The sequence below is a fragment of the Nerophis ophidion genome, linkage group LG05 (genome assembly GCF_033978795.1).
Source record: "Nerophis ophidion isolate RoL-2023_Sa linkage group LG05, RoL_Noph_v1.0, whole genome shotgun sequence".
NCBI classification, from domain to species: Eukaryota; Metazoa; Chordata; class Actinopteri; order Syngnathiformes; family Syngnathidae; genus Nerophis; species Nerophis ophidion.
In genome coordinates, this window is record NC_084615.1 from 35,254,375 (window position 1) to 35,277,218 (window position 22,844).

At 39.0% G+C, this 22,844-nt stretch overlaps 1 protein-coding gene across 1 annotated transcript in view; it reads right to left on the bottom strand.

Annotated features, from left to right (window-relative positions):
* LOC133552993 (cAMP-specific 3',5'-cyclic phosphodiesterase 7B-like) overlaps window positions 1–22,844 on the bottom strand; it is a 135,822-nt gene that overhangs the window by 17,642 nt on the left and 95,336 nt on the right. Inside the window, exon 14 of the mRNA XM_061900697.1 lies at window positions 18,512–18,572. Coding sequence (XP_061756681.1) covers window positions 18,552–18,572 — 21 coding nt within the window. The 3' untranslated portion in view covers window positions 18,512–18,551. The remainder of the gene's footprint in view (window positions 1–18,511; window positions 18,573–22,844) is intronic.

Genomic DNA, 22,844 nt, shown 5'->3' on the forward strand with positions numbered 1-22,844 from the left:
GAGCATGAAGAGAACAATGACACCAGAAGGACTGACTGGAAATGACAATTTTAAATACTGACTCTGATTAGTGCCCGGGAAGCAGGTGAGCGGGCGAGCACTAATCAGAGACAGGTGAACACAATAAGTAACCATGGCGACAAAACAAGGGACTGAAAAACAGGAGGTAATGAAGTCTTAAACAAAACCGAACATACCGTATTTCCTTGAATTGCCGCAGGGCATATAGTATGCGCCTGCGTTGAATTACTGCCGGGTCGAACTCGCTTCCCAAAATAATTAGTGCATGCTTAGTATTACCGCCTGGTCAAACTTGTGACGTCACGAGTGACACTTCCCCTGTCATCATTTTCAAAAAGGAGGAGGCTGATTTCAATACCGGGTAATCTGAAATCGCATAAAGGGAAGAATATTAAGAACTATTCAGTAGGATTTAAGGTCCAAGCTTACATCACACTAAAATTTTTACTGCATACTTTTGGTAAGTGCCAGAGTGAGAAGAGGTTTTAAAATAATTAGCGCATGCTTACTTTTACCGCATGCCTTTGGTAAGCGCAGGAGTGAGAAGAGGTTTTAAATCATAGGTGTCAAACTCTGGCCCGCGGGGCAAATTTGGCCCGCTGTGTAATTTTATTTGGCCCTTGAGGCAATATCAAATTAACATTAGAGCTGGCCCACCGGTGCTATGCAGCGGTGCCGCTGTAACACCGCATTCACTGATTTCCCGGGAGACTCTCGAATTTCAGTGCCCCTCCTAAAAATCTCCCGGTGCAACCATTCTCTCGAATTCCACCCGGACAACAATATTGGGGGTGTGCCTTAAAGGCACTGCCTTTAGCGTCCCCTACAACCTGTCGTCAAGTCTGTTTTTCCTCCTCACAAACAGCGTGCCGGCCCAGTCACGTAATATATGTGGCTTCTACACACATGTAAGTAAATGCAAGCCCGCATACTTGATCAACAGCATACAGGTCACACTGAGGTTGGCCATATAAAGAACTTTAACACTGTTACAAATATGCGCCACACTGTGAACCCACACCAAACAAGAATGACCAACACATTTCGGGAGAACATCCGCACCGTAACACAACATAAACACAACAAAAACACAACAGAACAAATACCCAGAACCCCTTGCAGCACTAACTCTCCCGGACCACTACAATATACACCCCCCCCTCCCCGCTACCAACAAACCCACCTGAGCCCCGACATTAACTGAGCAGTAAAAAGGCCTGAATGGTTGATTTATTCATTGTTATTTTATTTTCAAATGTATTAGCCTCTGGAAAAAGTTAATGTTGATATTTACCTCAGAAGGCTGCAAATACAAAAGAGGCATTACATTTTTATTTAAATTTGATTTGATATGCCATAGATATTTTTTAACTATTATTGTTATTATTATTTGAAACTCAATTTTGCATGTCACTATAAAGTGATATAAGCCTTGCTTGATCAATATTCAATGAAAAACTTGTTTGGGTCCCTATTAAAAGGTTAATTTGTTCAACCTCGGCCCGCGGCTTTGTTCAGTTTTAAATTTTGGCCCACTCTGTATTTGAGTTTGACACCCCTGTTTTAAATTAATTAGCGCCCCGGCGGCAATTCAAGGAAATACGGTAACTAAACAAAACACGATCACAAGACATGACAAAGTCAATGTTACGTCGCGGTCGCATGGTTTTGCGGTGGTCGTTTCCCCGAGATGCAGAAGGACGTCCGGAAGCAGTGTGCAGGTAACAAGGTGCTTCATTCCATTATCATGGCAAAAATACGAAACGAAAAACGTGCCAATGGCGTGGGAAGCTTAAGCAGGGAGACTCGAAAACCAGGGAACAAGAAGATAGTAATTTAAAAACTCTCATGAAAATGAATACCAACGTAAGTGTCGCCTTTTGCGTACAAAAAGTATTATATTTAGTAACTGCCTCTATTATATCCATGATACTATTGCCGGGAAAAATAATAACTCCGGCAACACAGCAGGGGTGCATATACTGACCACTGTTTACCCTTTTGTGTGCGGCGGATCAGAAGTAGAACTGTTGGCTTACATAAATAAATACTTTTGTAAGGGGGAAATTTTCATCTTCGTGCAGTCATCTATCAACTTGTTGTATTGATAAGTACAAAGCTTGGAGGGATTCCCCGGCGGCGACACACCTGCCTCCAGCGGAAAGCACCCGAGTTGACTTGAACATTGATTATCAATTATTACACACATTCCAAGAAACTATATGACGGAGGATTCCGGAGCCAAGGTGTTTGTCAGGGAACGTTGGCTGATTGAGTTGTAAAGTACAGGTGCACAGCCTTCAAGATGGTCTTAGGGAGAGTTTTTTTGAATAAACAACCCTTTACGCTCACACACACACACACGCACGCACGCACGCACGCACGCACACACACACATCTCCTGTATGCACACACATGTCTAGATGCTACTCGATAAAGGTGATGTCCAATTTTATTATCACCTGTCAGCAATGATGTGCTATGTTCAGAAGTGGATTGGCAAAACTAATTGTAATGTAGAAGTAGTGATATTTTGTAAGTAATGTAGTAGTAGTAGTGATATTTTACAAGTAACGTCTCGTAAGTAACATATTGTACAAGTAATATCGTATAAGTAATCAAATAGTAAAGATATTGTACGAGTAATATTGTATAAGTAACGTAGTAGTAGTGATAGTGTACAAGTAGTATTTTGTAAGTAATGTAGTAGTAGTGATATTGTAAAGTACAAAACCCAAAACCAGTGAAGTTGGCACATGGTGTAAATCGTAAATAAAAAGTATTTGCGAATCCTTTTCAACCTCAATTCAATTGAATAGACTGCAAAGACAAGATACTAAAAGTTCGAACTGGAAAACGTAATTTTTTTCAAATATTAGCTCATTTTGAATTTGATGCCTGCAACATGATTCAAAAAAGCTGCCACAGGTGGCAAAAAAAATTGGGGACAGGTGGGTGCCATGATTGGGTATAAAAGCAGCCTCCATGAAATGCTCAGTCATTCACAAACAAGGATGGAGCGAGGGTCATCACTTTGTCAACACATGCCTGAGCAAGTTGTTTAAAAACAACATTTGTCGACCAGCTATTGCAAGGAATTTAGGGATTTCACCATCTACGGTCCGTAATATCATCAAAAGGTTCGGAGAATCTGGAGAAATCACTGCACGTAAGCCATGATATTACAGACCTTCTATCCCTCAGGCGGTACTGCATCGAAAAGTGACATCAGTGTGTAAAGGATATCACCACATGGGCTCAGGAACACTTCAGAAAACCACTGTCAGTAACTACAGTTGGTCGCTACATCTGTAAGTACAAGTTAAAACTCTACTATGCAAAGAGAAAGCCATTTATCCACAACACCCAGAAATGCCGCCGGCTTCGCTGGGCCCGAGCTCATCTAGGATGGACTGATGCAAAGTGGAAAAGTGTTCTGTGGTCTGACGAGTCCACATTTCAAATTGTTTTTGGAAACTGTGGACGTCATGTTGTCCGGACCATACGGACTGTTATAGGCGCAAAGTTCAAAAGCCAGCATCTGTAATGGTATAGGGGTGTATTAGTGCCCAAGGCACCGTTAATGCTGAAAGGTACATACAGGTTTTAGAGCAACATAAGTTGCCATCCAAGCAACCTTATCGTGGACGCCCCTGCTTATTTCAGCAAGACAGCAGCCGAGCCACATTCTGTACGTCTTACAACAGTGTGGCTTCATAGTAAAAGAGTGCGGGTACTTGACTGGCCTGTCTGTAGTCCAGACCTGTCTCTCATTGAAAGCTTAAGCTGTACATCAAGCAAGAATGGGAAAGAATTCCACTTCAAAAATGTGTCTCCTCAGTTCCGAAACGTTTACTGAGTATTGTTAAAAGGAAAGGCCATGTAACACAGTGGTAAAAATGCTTTCGTGCCAACTTTTTCGCAATGTTTTGTTGCCATAAAATTGTAAGGTAATGATTATTTGCAAAAAAATGTGGTTCCTCAGTTTGGAAATGTAATATCTTGTCATTGCAGTCCATTCAATTTTATATAAATTGAAAAGGATTTGCAAATCAGTGTATTCTGTTATTATTTACTAATTCCACAACTTGCCAACTATGGAGGCGGGGGGATTTTTAAGATGATAGAAACCCTTGGAAGATGTGGCTAATGGAAGTAATCGTTGCAGCCTTCCAAGCCCTATAAAACAACTTCAGAACCCTCCATCAACGTTTTGTAAACACGCTGTAGTCTATATAGTAATGTAGTAACAGACATGTTCATGACAATATGAAATATGTTCAATATTTACCGTATTTTGGTCATTTTAATCATTGCCAGAACTAATTCTTGTGGGATCTGAGCCAAGGATGTTGTTATGGCTTGTGCAGCCCTTTGAGACATTCGTGATTAAGGGTTAGATAAGTAAAATTTAATTGTTTGATTGATTCTTTGGCACATTTATTTCCGTTTCAGCAGCAGCTCACGTCCGACTTCTGGCAACAGCCCCTTCAGGAAACAAACACGCGACTGTGTTCCAGTTAATAGCAGACCTAGTAACAAACAACTAAGACAATTATTGTTGGACAATTGGGGATTCACAACCTTATACTGTTGAATCTGAATTTATGGGGATCAATCAATCAAACAATGTTTATTTTAATAGCCCTAAATCACAAGTGCCTCAAAGGGCTGCACAAGCCACAACGGCATCCTCGGTTCAGATCCCACATCAGGGCGAGGAAAAACTCAACCCAATAGGATGACAATGAGAAACCTTGGAGAGGACCCCACGAGGGACAGGGGGGCAGAGCAGAAAAGAAAAGAAACGGCAGATCAACTGGTCTAAAAGGGGGGTCTATTTAAAGGCTAGAGTATACAAATGAGTTTTAAGATAGGTCTCAAATGCTTTTACTGAGGTAGCATCTCTAACTGTTACCGGGAGGGCATTTCAGAGTACTGGAGCCCGAATACACAATGCTCTATCGCCTGCAGACATTTTAGGGCTCTGGGAATTAACTACGTGCTTCTAGAAGCCAGCACGAAGGAAGATTGAGACGTCGGAGTAGACAGAAGCCAAGAAAGTGATGTGAAAGTGAAATGAAACTGCAAAAATGTGGAACTTGAAGCCAAGCTATTTTGACATAAATGGAGTGCTTACCCATAATTAACCAAAAAAAAACGGCCCTAGCCAGCTAGACAATATGAACAATTGTCCATCGAGTGGATCACCTTAATATTGATGGTAATACACGCAGCACGTTATGCGTGATAGTACAACTACAGTACAGACACTCTCTGGTTAGCTGTATATGAACAAAACAGGAAATGTGGGCTAATACTTTACAGACACTGTAATATGATTTTTCATGTTTTTCAGTCAGTACAGATTGGTGTCCTATCAAATTGTGTTGGGTATCACAAACTCAAACACGTTTTGTTCTGACGTAGAAGCTGGCTTATCTCTTTCCGTAGTTAGCTTTTACGGCAAATAGTGAAGCACGTCGATGTGTTGCTACGCTAGAAAAAGAGTTCCTCAGTGTTCGCTCTTACAATAACAATGTCGCTACAGCTTGGTTGTTATACGGGATACGGAACGTAAATTAAGTATTGTTGACGGTTTTTGAATGCAGTTTTGAAGTGATTTAGAGGTAAAATTCATTACTCGCATTAGCTGCATTGCTAGCTACCTAGAACGAGCCAATTTTTAGATGTTAGAAAGAAAAATATACAACTTTTGTCTTCTTGTCTTTAATAAGGATTGTGAACGATAGGCAAAATTCCCCCCAAAACGTGCAGTTCTCCTTTAATGTGTATTCCTACATTTGTGTTGGACGTCTTTGATGAAAAGAACAGTTATGATTTTGGTTTACAGAGTAGACCAGTGGTTCTCAACCTTTTTTCAGTGATGTACCCCCTGTGAACATTTTTTTGATTCAAATACCCCCTAATCAGAGCAATTCATTTTTGGTTGAAAAAAAAAAAGAGGTAAAGAAGTAAAATACAGCACTATGTCATCAGTTTCTGATTTATTAAATTGTATAACAGTGCAAAATATTGCTCATTTGTAGTGGTCTTTCTTCAACTATTTGGAAAATAAGATATTAAAATAACTAAACACTTGTTGAAAAATAAACAAGTGATTCAATTATAAATAAAGATTTCTACACATAGAAGTAATCATCAACTTAAAGTGCCCTCTTTGGGGATTGTAATAGAGATCCATCTGGATTCATCAACTTACTTCTAAACATTTCTTCACAAAAACAGAAATCTGTAACATCAATATTTATGGAACATGTCCACAAAAATTTAGCTGTCAACACTGAATATTGCCTTGTAGCATTTCTTTTCACAGTTTATGAACTTACATTCATATTTTGTTGAAGTATTATTCAATAAATATATTTATAAAGGATTTTACAATTGTTGCTATTTTTAAAAAATCTCACGTATCCCTTGGCATACCTTCAAGTACCCCCAGGGGTACGCGTACCCCCATATGAGAACCACTTGAGTAGACAACTAAAAACTAAAGTTTTGGGCCTTGTTTTCTCGAAAAGCATACATTTGTCTAAATATGGCTAAGGACACGCATTATTGTGGGTTTCTTCATCACTAAAAAAAAACTCTAATCTCTGCCATTTTCAAATATGTTTCTTATTTTTGAGTGGTCAGCTTGAAGCGTCCCTATGTCTCCAACTCCGTCGTCGTCATGTGACATGAGTTTGTGTCTGTTTTGATTTTGCTTTCCTGGTTTCCATGACCTGCCTTATCTTGCCTCTGATTGGCCAGTCCTTAATGTTTCGCCCTAACTTTAGCCAATCGTGACTCATCATACAAACACCAACCAATCATCACGGATGTTCCCTTTCATCCAGGTCATTGTATTTTCTGTGTTTTTTTGGGTGTGGATTTTCTCTCTTTACAGCTTTGATGTAAGCTACCTCACTACATGGGCCTAAAAATAGCTAAGCTGCAGGAATTGCTACTCGTTCAAAAGGTAGTGAAGCTACCGCCGAGCTCCAGGGAAATATAATTAAGCTCCGTAGCTTGGCTATATGTAACTTGGTCATCGCTGAATCGAAGCATACAAAAAATAAAACGTTGACAAAACAATTCAAATTAATATAACTAGTCCTCCTGTAAAGTTCCCATTGATTTATGGGAATTCACTGAACCTTTGAAAGAGTGAGTTTTTGTTTTTGTTTTTTTAAAGACATAATTACTTAATTAGCATGAAAACTTTCAAAATATTTTACAAAATTCACCAGAATGTTCTTCCCCTTTGCAACACTAACCAACACATTCACACCTTTTAGTATTATCATTATCATTATTACAAAAGCACATGTTTTTATATCCAAGGGCTATATATATATATATATAAACTATGAATGAACACATGTGGAGTTATGTTCTTAACAAAAAAAAGGTGAAATAACTGAAAACATATTTTATAATTTAGCATCTTTAAAATAGCCACCCTTTGCTCTGATTACTTTTTTGCACACTCTTGGCACTTTGTTTTCAGTTATTTCACCTTTTTACACCACATTGGTTCATTCATAGTTGTGATGCCTTCAGTGACAATTTACAATGTAAGTAGTCATGAAAATAAAGAAAACGCATTGAATGAGAAGGTATATATATATATATATATATATATATATATATATATATATATATATATATATATATATATATATACATATATATATATATGTATATATATATATATATATATATATATATACATATATATATATATATATATATATATATATATATATATATGTATATATTCACACAACATACTGTAAATGTCCTGATACAGTATATCGTACTGTGCATACAGTATAATGAATGTCATTATTCTTACAGATTTACTTCTTTAGTTGCCGTCTTACGAACTGAGAATGAAATTGTGAATAAAAACAACTTTCCAGGTATTGAAAATGTTTCAAATAACTAATACTCAACAGATTGGATGATAAGAAAACAACAACAACAACAACAAGAGGCTCCTCCTGAATCTTCGAGTGGCAGATGTTACTTGGAGGACATGGTTGGGATTGCAAAACAGGAAACACAGGTCATGATAACACATGCACGCACACGCACGCACGCACGCACGCACGCACGCACGCACGCACGCACGCACGCACACACACACACACACACCCACACACACACACACACACACACACACACACACACACACACACACACACACACACACACTAATAAAAATGAAAGCATGAGGACATTGTAAATAAGTAAAAAATTGTGCAATTGTCATACCAGTCAGGCCACTTCTGCCAAATGTGTGTGTACAATAAGTGATGGAGGTCACTCATCCAGACAAACAGGTATCAGAGGTAAAAGGTGGCTACTGATGAGAATATGATGATCACAGACACGCACGCACGCACGCACGCACACACACACACAAACACACACACACACACACACACACACACACACACACACACACACACACACACACACACACACACACACACACACACACACACACACAGACTTGTATTTGTTACGTTCTTGAGACCTCTGAATAATGCTTACCTCTTTAGGACCACACTTTCTAGATATATAAAGATTTGTATTTACAACATTATTGATATATGTATACAACACAAATGTAAAAAAGCTTGTTGTGAAAAATAAGTTGGAATTTCACAAGAAAAAGGTAACAATTTCACAAGTAAAACTTATGTCGTAATTTTACTCAACGCAAGTCAAACTGAACATTTGTGCATTATTATAATAAAAGTTGGAATTTTACTCAATAACAGTCGCAATTTTAGAAAAAAAAAGCTTAAAATTTTGGCAATTTCATGAATAGAGTCGTAATTTTACTCGACAAAAGTCACAGTTTTATAAGAAGAATTTTGCTTGATCAAATTGATCAAAGTTATGACAAGTCATAATTTTACTAAAAAAAAATCACTATTTTACAAGAACAAAAAAAAATTTTGGCAATATTGTGATCCAATTTTATATGACAAATGTCACCATTTTGCATTAAAAAGTAATAATTTTACATATAAAAGTAATCATTTTACAAGAAAATATTGCAATCTTACAGAAACAGAAAGAATATGAGAAATTGTTCCCTATTTTGTAAGAAAAAATGTCGACACATTGTGAGAAAAACACTTCTTTCAGTAAATTTTTATTTTTTGTTTGTAATTGTTTTTTAATCTTCATTATTTACTTTAAGTTATTACAGCATGTCTCTATATACATATTTTATTTATTTTTATTAATTTTGTCCAAAGAGGGCACATTTCAATTTCTTACACACACTTGTTATTTCATATGTTGACCAGAGGGGTAGCACTTATAAAACCGACACACAATCAATTTGAAAAATCCCTTCTTATTAGGACCACCCTAATTTTTGATATATTTCACCACCAGGGGTGCAAATGAGACATTCTCTATTAGATGCAATGGTTTTCCGTATTGAGACCATGATTTATGTCCTAACTTGTTCACCGGTCCTCATATGGACGGTACTTTTTCTGGTTGATGTCTCCAGAAGGGTATAAATACAAGAACACACACACACACACTCACACACACACACACACACACACACACACACACACACACACACACACACACACACACACACACACACACACACACACCCACACACACACGTATATACAATTGATAAACTGGTCCGGCAACACTTTGAACGGGATAATGTAGTTGTTGTTATAAGAGTTGGGCTACAAAATATATCCTCAAGTAACCCAGTTAATGCAACACTAGGAAATAATTGTTAGTTTTTTTGCCCCAGGGCTCCCCCTACAGTTGTGAAGTGCTGTTTACTTTAATAAATAATGTTGAAGGCATTCATCCATCCATTTTTCTACCGCCTGTCTCTCTTAAGGTCACGGGATGCTGGAGCTTATCCCAGCTGCACTCGGGACAAGTCGCCACCTCATCACAGGGCCATCACAAACAGACAGACAACATTCACACTCACATTCACACACTAGGACAGGGGTGTCAAACTCAAATACAGATATCAATGGAATATACAATAAAATGTAAATAAAAATTGAATGACTTTTCTATTTGCAGCCTTCTGAGGTAAATATCAAAATAAAATGTTTTCACAGGCTAATAATACATTTGAAAATAAAATAAAATAAAATAATAATGAATGAATCAAACATTCAAGCCATGAAGTAGCAAGAGAAAGTGCATGGATAAAACGTTAATTATTGCTCAGTTTGCTACATTGATTTGCTCTAACACTGAATATGGAACTAAAAACGGTTTTATAACTTAATAGTGCAAAATCAACTTTCAAAAAACAAACAAAAAAACATCAATGACATATTAAATAAAACTTAAATAAAAAATGTAATGCCTCTTTTCTATTTGCAGACTTCTGAGGTAAATATCAACATCAACTTTTTCCACAGGCTAATAAATATGAAAATAAAAAAATAACAATGAGGAGGACGGAGTTTGGTGGTAGCAGGGGTGTATATTGTAGTGTCCCAGAAGAGTTAGTGCTGCAAGGGCTTCTTGGTGTTTGTTCCGTTGTGTTACACTGCGGATTTTCTCCCGAAATGTGTTTGTCATTCTTGTTTGAAGTGGGTTCACAGTGTGGCGAATATTTGTAACAGTGTTAAAGTTGTTTATACGGCCACCCTCAGTGTGACCTCTATGGCTGTTGATCGTTTACCTAGCATTCACTTATGTGTGTGTATTAAAGCCGCATATATTACGTGGCTGGGCCGGCACGCAGTTTTTATGAAGAAAAAGCGGACGTGACGACAGGTTGTAGAGAACGCTAAAGGCAGTGCCTTTAAGGCACGCCCCCAATATTGTTGTCTAGGTGGAAATCGGGAGAAATTCGGGAGAATGGTTGCCCCGGGAGATTTTTGGGAGGGGCACTGAACTTCGGGAGTCTCCGGGAAAATCGGGAGGGTTGGCAAGTGTGAGTATTAGTGGTGAATACGGTGTTAAAGCGGCACTGCCGCTGTATATTACCGACGAGCCAGCTCTATTGTTAATTTGATATTGCCTCAAGGGCGAAATGAAATTACACAGCAGGCCAAATTTGAGTTTGACACCCATGCACTAGGGCCACACTCATCTTTATAAACCAACATTTATGACAAACAAGGATTTGTAAATACTGCCAATGATCTTATATGCAGCAATGAATACCGTTCCACCTTCCCATTCAAAAGCATGACAAGGTGTGTCCCAACTTTTGAATTGTACTTTTTGTATGTTACACGCTGATCAATTTTGTGTTAGCGCTGATGTGAGAACTGACTTCCATCTCTTGACTTTTCAAGTTAACACATTGAAGTGGATGGAAAAACAACAGGAACACCATTTGCTGTAAGACATATGACATGTTTTTGTTTGGGGATCAAATTACAGCGGTGACATATTGTTGCTTTAAAGCCAACTCAAGGCCCTGGGGCCACATGTGGCCCTCCGCTTCATTTTATGTGGCCCAAGGAAACCTGGAAAGTATTTTTCAATTTGTATCTTTTGAACATTAATATTGTCTACGAATGCAAAAAATATAACAATAACATAAGTGCCAAACATTTTTCATAAACATATGAATTAATACTGAAAAACCTATCAAATTGTACACTGTAAAAATTACAAAATGACCTAGCAGACTTTATAAGTAAAAAAAAAAAAAAATTATTACAGTTTTTTTCCATTTAGAGTAGTACACCATAAAAACAACTGCAGATTTTACAGTATAACAAAATACCGTCAAAAAAAGTGGCACTGTTCTTCAATTTACAGTAATATGTTGTAAAAAACACACCTAAATTGTCCGATAAAATTCTGGCAACTGAACTGCCAGTTTTTACCAAAAAACGTCAAATTGTACTTTAAATACAGTATATAATCAAATTCTTAAGCAATTGCATATTAATATCATAATATGAATCCGTAGATATTTACATCCATATATTATTCACTCTTACATGCGGCCCTCAAGGAAAACAAGTTTGAAACCCCTGCTTCAAAAAGGTGCCATTAGTCTACATCAGGGGTCGGCAACCTAAAATGTTGAAAGAGCCATGTTAGACCAAAAACACAGAAACAAATCTGTCTGGAGCCGCAAAAAATTAAAAGCCATATTACATACAGATAGTGTCATGAGATATAAATTGAATTATGAGGACTTAAAGAAAACTAAATGAGCTCAAATATAGCTACAAATGAGGCATATTGATGCAATATGTACATACAGCTAGCCTAAATAGCATGTTAGCATCGATTAGCTTACAGTCATGCAGTGACCAAATATGTCTGATTATACACTACACATAAGTCAATAACATCAACAAAACTCACCTTTGTGCATTCATGCGCAAGGTTATAAGTTTGGTGGACAAAATGAGACAGAAAAAGAAGTGGCATAAAACACGTCTTAGAAAGTCGGAGAAAGTTATACATGTAAACAAACTGTGTTGAGTTCAAGGACCGGCAAAATTTGTAGGACAAAACGGCGCTCGCCAAATACTCGAATCAGTGAGGCATGTTTAATATAAACAGTGTGCTTTATAGCAATTAGAGAGGTTTGTATCATGTTTGTCCTCCTATAGAAACCAAATTAAAACAAAAAATATGTTTTTTTCCCTTCATCATTTCCATTTTTCATATATTTTTGAAAAAGCTCCATAGACCCACTAGGGTGGCGCTAAAGAGCCGCATGCGGCTCCAGAGCCGCGGGTTGCCGACCCCTGGTCTACATATATTATCTGACAAATGTGAGTACATGCAAGCATTTTTATTGCAGCTTGTCTTCTTCTCAAAAGACAATATTCCCAAAAGTAAACTTGGATATACTTTTAGAGCAGTGGTTCTTAACCTGGGTTCAATCGAACCCTAGGGGTTCGGTGAGTCCGCCTCAGGGGTTCGGCGGAGCCAGTCAAGACACATCTGACTCATTCATACCTGCCAGCCTTGAGACCCTTAGAATTCGGGAGATGGAGGGAGTGGGGGTTGAGGTGGAGGGGGGGCAGGCGTGGTTGAGGTGGGCGGGGTTTGGTGGTAGCGGGGGTGTATATTGTAGGCCCCGAAAGAGTTAGTGCTGCAAGAGTTTCTGGGTATTTGTTACGGTGCGTATGTTCTCCCCAAATGTGTTCGTCATTCTTGTTTGGTGTGGGTTCACAGTGTGGTGCATATTTGTTACAGTGTTAAAGTTGTTTATAAGGCCACCCTCAGTGTGACCTGTATGGCTGTTGACTAAGTAGATGGATAGTACTTTATTTATTTTACTTTAAGTATGCCTCGCATTCATTTATGTGTGTGTAAAAGCCACATAGATGATGTGAAAGTGTCGACACGCTGTTTGAATGGAGGAAAATTGGACGTGACGACAGGTTGTAGAGGATGCTAAAGGAGAATGGTTGCCCCTGGAGATTTTCGGGAGGGGCACTGGAATTCGGAATTCTCCCGGAAAAATCGGGAGGGTTGGCAACCCGTCGTGTAAATAAAAACTTCTCCATATTGGCGTATCGTGGTTACGGCAACAGCAGAAGTCACACGGATTTGCAGGAGTGTAATTTTTTGTTAGTTCATGCACTGTTGGTTTTGTTCTTTGAACAAGGTGATGGTCATGCACGGTTCATTTTTTACACCATGAAAAAAACAACATAAAACTTTGTCTTGAATTTGAGAAAAAAAAATATTTTATTTTTAACAAAAGAAGGGTTCGGTGAATGCGCGTATGGAACTGGTGGGGTTCGGAACCTCCAACAAGGTTAAGAACCACTGTTTTAGAGTAGTCAGTGTACAGCGTGGACAGAATTCAAGAGTTACAATTAACACTAAGCTATTATTTTCTACATATCCGGCAACACAACAGAGCCGCAAGATAATTGTGTCTTATCTGAAGTTTAGCATTGTAGTGTCATGGCCTGCACTGTAAAAAAACAAAAAAAAAAACGTCAAAACAACGGAAAGCAATTGTTAAATAGCAAAAGTAAAAAAACGTAAAATCGAAAATTGTTTATCACACAGTGGATTAATGCAGTGGATTCCTGCAAATACGTCAAAAACACTTGACTGTGAAAATAATGAACATTTTACAATGCATATGCAAATACTGTAATGTCACAAGCAGGCAAATACTTCAAAATATTTGGTATTATTCCGTCTAAAGTAAAGATTTTGCAGATAACACATTTAAATTTACCACCATACTTTAATTCTTTTAGGGTGTTGTGTTGAAGCATTGGCCTAGTTAACTTTTGGCTAACAACATGTTTACTTGTATTTGTAAGTGGTTTCAGACATTGAGGGTTTAAGTCTATATGTGCTTCATTGCAAACTGCATGGATATGAACCACGTTGTGTGTTTAAGTTTTGGAACTGGTTGCATGCAGCTAATTAGATACGGGAACTTTAAGACCTCATTTTTAACAGCTCAATGGAAGAAACATGTTGCGGAAGGCTATGTTGAGAGTTGTCCAGTGAAAGGTTGTACAAATACTTTCAAATTAAAATCCTCACATTTCTCGGACAACACAGGCATTTAGCATGCAGGATCTTTATTAGTATTGGTGACAGGGCAGCACGGTTAAACAGTGGGTAGCGCTCATGCCTCACAGTGAGAATGTCCTTGGTTCGATTCCCGGACTGTATGGAGTTTGCATGTTCTCCCCATGACTGCGTGGGTTCTCTCCAGGTACTCCGGCTCCCTCCCACCTCCAAAAACATGCACCTGGGGATATGTTGAATGCCAACACTAAAATTGGCCCTAATTTGTTTTAGGGTAAACTCCTGGCAATCACAGCTGCCGCTATTTTACTGTAAATGTTATAGGTTGCTTGTATTCCAGCACGCACCTTCTTCCCGCAAGTGAAGAAGGCACGTGCTATGACGGGTGTTGTATAGCAAGCAGCAAACAAACTATCGGAGTACACAAGAGGCTTGAATGTTCCTGCAAAAAGCAGATATGACCAAAAAAATAAAAACCATGCAATAGAATATGTCCCTATACTTTGTTAAAAAAAATTGTAGAGTGATATCAAGAATTAAACGTCAGTAGTCAGTCTGGTGCTTCAGACATCATTCTACACAACAAAACAGATGAAAACTTGGAAAACATTTGGAGGTTTACAACTTCTTTGTGTGTGACTGGGTCAAGGAAATTGGTATCAAGACTCTCCTGGATAAATGTGCATTGTTTTTACTTGGGTAAGTTTGAATTTCATGATTTAACTTTTGCGTCTACCGCCATGTTTGTTTCTGTTGCAAGCGCCGCTTACGAGTAGCGTGTTTTACCCGTCTTCATCAAAATATAACTACGGACATCAACATTGTGTTTGTGTTGAAAGCTTCATTTATGATTCTTGTCTTTGGTAAAAGTGGAACTTTTTTAAGTTTCGCTCTCATTTCAGTTCTTTTATTTAAACTCACCGAGTTGGTGCTTATACCAAACACTTGTAGCAAACATGTGTTTATGAAATACAAATAATATCAAGATAATACTTAAATAGGAAATAATAAACGTTCTACCAAACAAACATTTAGCGTTTTTCTACCTTTTTTAAGGAACTCAAAGCGCTTTGACACTATTTCCACACTCACCCATTCACACACACATTGACACACTAATGGCGGGAGCTGCCATGCAAGGCGCTAACCAGGACCCATCAGGAGAAAGGGTGAAATGTCTTGCTCAAGGACACAACGGACGTGACTACGATGGAAGAAGGTGGGGATTGAACTAGTAACCAACTCCCCTAACATCCCCAACAAAGTGATCACCACAAACGTGTGCCATCTTGGACTCTGCTCCATTGGACTAGAGTGTGAGCTACTTTTCTCGTCGTTGTGTCATTAAAATCTTGCACTTTTCTTTCCCTTTTTGATCACCTCTCGAGGAACTCTGAAGGAACGTTCATCCTTTTCGTACAGCCCAAAGACAACACAAGCGTAGGGCATTTTTTCTTTGAGAAAGGCTAAATGGCGCCCTGTAGCCATTGGGAGCAGAGCTAGCTTGACCACCACGCATATTTAATGAGCAGGACGAGAGTCGGTAGAATCCAAGCAATCGGGAAGCTGCGGTTCATTAACTGGAAACGTAAATTCCAGGATGTACTGTGACATTCTAAAGCAAAAAATTATCCACTCTCTTGGAAAGCTTGCCCGTGTTGCAGGTTTCCGAGGACACTAAATGCATATTGCTTCTCACGTTGTACATCGACTACTCTAAAGTGTCTCTACTTCATACTTTCAATAGTATTTCCACTTTTGAAGATATAATTTCTGCAATGTAAGGGGAGTATTAAAGGCCTACTGAAACCCACTACTACTGACCCCGCAGTCTGATAGTTTATATATCAATGATGAAATATTAACATTGCAATACGGCCTTTTTAGTTTACTAAATTGCAATTTTAAATTTCCCGCGAGTTTCTTGTTGAAAACGTTGCGGAATGATGACACGTACGCGTGACGTCACTGACTGTCAGGAAATACTAGCTCAGGACCTGTTACGACTAAAAGCCATCTGCTTTAACCGCATAATTACACAGTATTTTGGACACCTGTGTTGCAGAATCTTTTGCAATTTGTTCATTTAATAATGGAGATTATAAAAAACAATGCTGTTGGTGGAAAGCGGTGTATTGCAGCTGTCTTTAGCACCGAAACACAGCCGATGTTTTTTTGTTTGTTGTGAAGCGGAGCGGTCAAGCGAACATGTTTTCTCTACGTCAACCAGCATGTTTTTGGATGGGAAAATTGTGATATATATCTTACCAGAGAAATCATTGGATTATTCGTCGTCCTGCAGCAGCGGCAGCTGTGAGTTTGGCTCCTCGGCTTCTCTCTGAGACACTTCGTGTTCACCGCAGCCATCCGACCTCGAGGTATGTCTTTACAATCTTTTGCAATCCTTAAAATCTCACTAAAACACTATTAAAACAATAAGCAGATAAGGGATCTTCCAGAATTATCCCAGTAAATGTGTCTAATTACATCTGAAACGCTCACACTGCCGTCGCCTGGACCCATAGCTTTTTTAAAATGTATTTTATTTTATTTTTTTGTAGTCCTTCACTTTCAATATCCTAATTCACAAATCTTTCATCCTCGCTCAAATTAATGGGGTAATTGTCGCTTTTTTCGGTCTGAATTGCTCTTACTGCTGGTGGCTCCCATTAAAAACAATGTGAATATGTGTGGAGCCCTGCAACTTGTCACGTCACGTGCACATACTTCCGGTAAAGGCAGGGCTTTTCTATTAGCGACCAAAAGTTGCGAACTTTATCGTCGATGTTTTCTACTAAAACCTTTCAGCAAAACTATGGCAATATCGCAAAATGATCAAGTATGACACATAGAATGGACCTGCTATTCCCGTTTAAATAAGAAAATCTCATTTCAGTAGGCCTTTAACTTTAGTAAGCTACTGCGTGAGATAGCATCATGGTCTGGGGCTGCATGGTTGCTGCCGGTACTGGGGGAGCTGCGGTTTATCAGGAAAAACGTGAATTCCAATGTTTACGTACAATCCTTATATACAAGCTGACCACTCTAAAGCAGTGGTCCCCAACCTTTTTGTATCCGCGGACCGGTCAACGCTTAATAATTTGTCCCGCGGCCCGGGGGAGGGTGTCCTTTTTTTCTTCTTTTTTTTTTTTCTTCTTTGTCACGAAAAAGGGACGTTTTTGTCATGAAAAAGGGAGGTTTTTGTGGTTGGAGCATTATTTATAAAAAATTATTCTGCGGCCCGGTACCAATCGGGCCACATCTCGGTACTGGGCCGCGGCCCGGTGGTTGGGGACCACTGCTCTAAAGCACTTCTAAGTCTACTTTCCATAGAAGTGTCGCTTAGGAAGATCATACAAATGGTAGCTGCAATGTGTGACATTTGTAGAATAATGTACTGTATGTTCTTGTTTTCTTTGACTCATCACACGTGTCTACTGGTATGGGAGAGCGTGCACGCGTGTGTTTGTGCGTGTGTGTGTGCGTGTGTGTGCGTGTGTGTGTGTGTGTGTGTGTGTGTGTGTGTGTGCGCGTGCGCTTGTGTGTGCGTGTGTGTGTGTTGGAAGGGGGGGTTCCCTACAACAGGATGTAGTTGCTGTGCAAACATTGTAATACTTCTATAGTGTATGTTTGCACAAGCGATGAGGCAACTTTAAAGAAAAAAAAAGGCCTGAGGAAGGTGAAAGTGATACAAATCTTTGAGCAAGATTAACTATGATCCACTTCTCTTTCTTTCTTTTTTTTTTTTTTTTTTTACAAATACACAGATGAATGGAGGTATTAGCCTCCAAGACATGACAAATGCAAAACTATGCAAATAATATGCAAAACGTGTTTCAGCATTTTAGTGGAACTTTTCCTGTGGACAGGGTTTACTCTGGTAATTTATAGACGACTCAGCATGTTAGGACCATGTCGTGAGTGACAGCCCTCCCGCCCACATTACTAGAATACCTAAATACAACGTGAACCTTACCTCAAGGAACATCTAGTCAGCAACTTGTTGAGACCGTGCTTCATGGCAGAGTGAAGAACACCTGCAACATATTAGAATAAAATACATGATGACCATGGAAGTGTCTGCTATCAAAGATGTCATGAAAGTACCTCAGTTGTTTGCCCTTAAGCCTTGAACCAGAACGCTAGTTTAGTCTTCACATAACCACCAGCAACATAGACTGGAGGCCCACAAGTACTGAACTTAGGACCAATAAACACTACACAATAGAACCATAAAAAAAAATGTAATTAAAACTTTCATTCACTTCACATTCCCGCGTGGATGAAGGGTAAGCATCACCTCTACCAAAATGGATACATGGATGATACAGCAGAGGATTGGGAGAATGTCATGTGGTCAGATGAAACCAAAATAGAACTTTTTGGTATAAACTCAACTCGTCGTGTTTGGAGTAAGAAGAATACTGAGTTGCATCCCAAGAACACCACACCTACTGTGAAGCATGGGGATGGAAACATCATGCTTTGGGGCTGCTTTTCTGCTAAGGGGACAGGACGATTGATCCGTGTTAAGGAAAGAATGAAAGGGCCATGTATCGAGAGATTTTGAGCCAAAACCTCCTTCCATCAGTGAGAGCTTTGAATGGTTGACCAAATACTTATTTTCCACCATAATTTACGAATAAATTCTTTAAAATTTCTAAAATGTGAATTCCTGTATTTTTTTTCACATTCTGTCTCTCACAGTTGAAGTGTACCTATGATGAAAATACATGCATCTGTCATCATTTTAAGTGGGAGAACTTGCACAATCGGTGGCTGACTAATTACTTGTTCGCCCCACTGTGTATATATATATATATATATATATATATATATATACAGTATCAATCAATCAATCAATCAACGTTTACTTATATAGCCCTAAATCACTAGTGTCTCAAAGGGCTGCACAAACCACTACGACATCCTCGGTAGGCCCACATAAGGGCAAGGAAAACTCACACCCAGTGGGAGTACAGGCCAAAATTTTGGACAAACCTCCTCAATCAATGTATTTTCTTAATTTCAATGATTATTTACATTGTAGATTGTCACTGAAGGCATCGAAACTATGAATGAGCACATTAACTGAAAACACGTTTTGTATTCTAGTTTTTTCAAAATAGCCACCCTTTGCTCTGATTTTTGATTCGCACACTCTTGGCATTCTCTTGATGAGCTTCAAGAAGTAGTAACCTGAAATGGTTTTCCAACAGTCTTGAAGGACTTAGTGTGCAAAGCAGTAATCACAGCAAAGGGTGGCTATTTCAAAGAAAAGCCTCATGGTCTACAGGAAGTGACATCATTCAGATCCCATGCAGGCTAAAACTAAGTTCACTCCTTTATTTTTTTTGTACATTTAATATTTCAATCATGACTGGAGGTTAAACTCTCAGCACAGTCCTACTACCTACGTTTTTTTGTTGTTGAATCACTGTAAAGTACTTAGTAGCAACATTCCATTAGCATAAATGCAGTGTGGCTAAATTTCTAAAAACTCTTTCAGTGCTGTTACTCAAATGAAACATCATTGGCTTAAGAATCGTGTACAAAAATCACATAATGTTGCCTAAGACGGGGCGATACACATTTTAAATAGTTTGGACTTCGAGTTGGAAAAAAACACAGAAATTTAAGTTTATTTTGAGAGAATTTTCACCAGCTAACTCCGTAAACTCGCCCACTCATAAATGGAACGTCATCTATTTAAATGTCCCTTATGAAGAAAACATTGTGTATAAAATTGAAAGAGAAAGACAAGCGATGTGAAAGGGTGCAGGTGTTCTCGCTAACTCGACCAAACCCAAAAGATCCGGCCGAGCAGGAAGGGAGACTTTCCCAACCCGGCTGCGAGTCCTGACACGACGGCCCGCCGTGACATCGCCGCTCTGGGACGGGATGGCAAAAAACAGGGAGGGAAGAGTGACCCGGAAAAACGGGATTCCACTCTTCACTCCCTGCTCGGCTCACGCGGCAACATACCACTCTGAGAGTTTCCCACGAGAAAAACCTGAAGCGTACCTTTTTTTTCTCTAAGGAGAGGTTGATTTTTCTGATATACCATTGAGTCTGCATGAGATGCTCAGATAGACCTTTTTTTTTCTCAAATGTAATGCACAGCATGTTCTGATCAGGTCTGTACCAAATGTATCGGTAATAAAATACCCTAAAGCTGGGGTGTCAAACGTGCGGCCCGCGGGATGAATTTGCTAAGTATAAAATCGAGCCGAAATTTTTGAATGAAAGAAACTGCTTTTCTAAATGTGTCCACTAGATGTCACAATAGCAATTCTTTGTAACTTTGTAGATGATGCTACATATGTAAAAAATAAATGAACCACTTGATGTTAATGCACCAGTCAAGGAAAATGAGCAAACTACATAAATAACATCCTTTTATTTGGTTTTGATATAATTTTTTTATCATGATAGATTAAAAAATAACTCCAATGAGTTAACTGATGAACATTATCTCGTAATTTATTCAGAAAGTATAAATAACAACAACTAAAGATAGAAAACCATTACTTGATTAACGTGGACCCCGACTTAAACAAGTTCAAAAACTTATTCGGGTGTTACCATTTCGAGGTCAATTGTATGGATTATGTACTGTACTGTGTAATCTACTAATAAAAGTTTCAATCAATCAATCAATCAATCAATACTACTAACCGCAACATCCACCCATCCATTTTCTACCGCTTATTCCCTTTTGGGGTCGCGGGGGGCGCTGGCGCCTATCTCAGCTACAGTCGGGCGGAAGGCGGGGTACACCCTGGACAAGTCGCCACCTCATCGCAGGGCCATAACCGCAACATGTAAGTGTAAAAAAAAAAAAACAACAACATTATTATTTGTACATTTTCAGAATGTCTTTGTTCTATTTTTAAACAAAGAAAACAATCTGAAGTTGTCTTTATTTTTAAGTTATCGTGCCGTGATGTTACCAGTCCGGCCCACTTGGGAGTAGATTTTCCTCCATGTGGCCCCCGATCTAAAATGAGTTTGACACCCCTGCCCTAAAGTTACATAGGGCTGTGTGTGAAATTTCAAGTCAATATCATACATTGTTTATTAACAATGGGAGAGGCAATGATGAGAGATATAGCAGATTAGTCTCTCTTAACAAGTGGCTGGATAGCTTCTGCAGACAACAGGGATTTACGTTTATTGATAATTGGCCCTCTTTCTGGGGCAAACCTGGCTTGCTGAGGAGAGACGGCCTTCACCCTAACCAGGAAGGCGCTATCCTCTTGTCTCGGAACATAGACTTCGCATTGAGCCACATTTGACTAACTGCACTAGAGCAAGCCCGGTCACAGGCAATTACAGAGCCTGCTAGCCTGGGTATGGAGTCAGTTAAGTTAGAACTAGCCAGCGCCAGGCTGGATGATCCCTGTACACATAGCAATTTTCGTAGAATAATACACAACTCACAAAATGTTTTTTCTACTGTGTCTATGACTACGTCAGAGTTAGACATGCGTTCTACTGAGGTGGCAAATTATGATGCGTTCAGTTTATCGCAGCGCCAAGTAGACAATCTGAAAATTCCCGTCATATCAATTCCTAGATATGGTCGTAATTATTTTAAGTACACTGCGCATAATAAACGCAACATTATTAATATTGCTACTACGGATAATTTTATCAACAACTCCTTAAAACAGCCCACTACCTATAATATGGGCTTTCTAAACATCAGATCTTTGTCTCCCAAAATGTTATTAGTCAATGAGGTCATTAGAGACAACAACCTTAACGTCATCGGTCTTAGCGAAACCTGGCTTAAACCAGACGACTTTTTTGCGATAAATGAGGCATCCCCTCCTAACTATACGAATGCGCATATTGCCCGTCACCCCAAAAGGGGAGGGGGTGTCGCACTAATATACAACGAAAACTTTAACTTTAGTCCTAACTTAAATAATAAATATAAATCGTTTGAGGTGCTTTCTATGAAGTCTGCCACACCTCTGCCTCTGTGCCTGGCCGTTATCTACCGCCCCCCAGAGCCCTATTCGGACTTTATTAGTGAATTCTCAGAGTTTGTTGCTGATCTAGTGACGCACGCCGATAATATAATTATAATGGGGGACTTTAATATCCATATGAATACCCCATTGGACCCACCGTGCGTGGCGCTCCAGACTATAATTGATAGCTGTGGTCTTACACAAATAATAAATGAACCGACGCATCGCAGCGGTAATACGATAGACCTAGTGCTTGTCAGAGGTATCACCGTTTCCAAAGTTATGATACTCCCGTATACTAAAGTAATGTCCGATCATTACCTTATA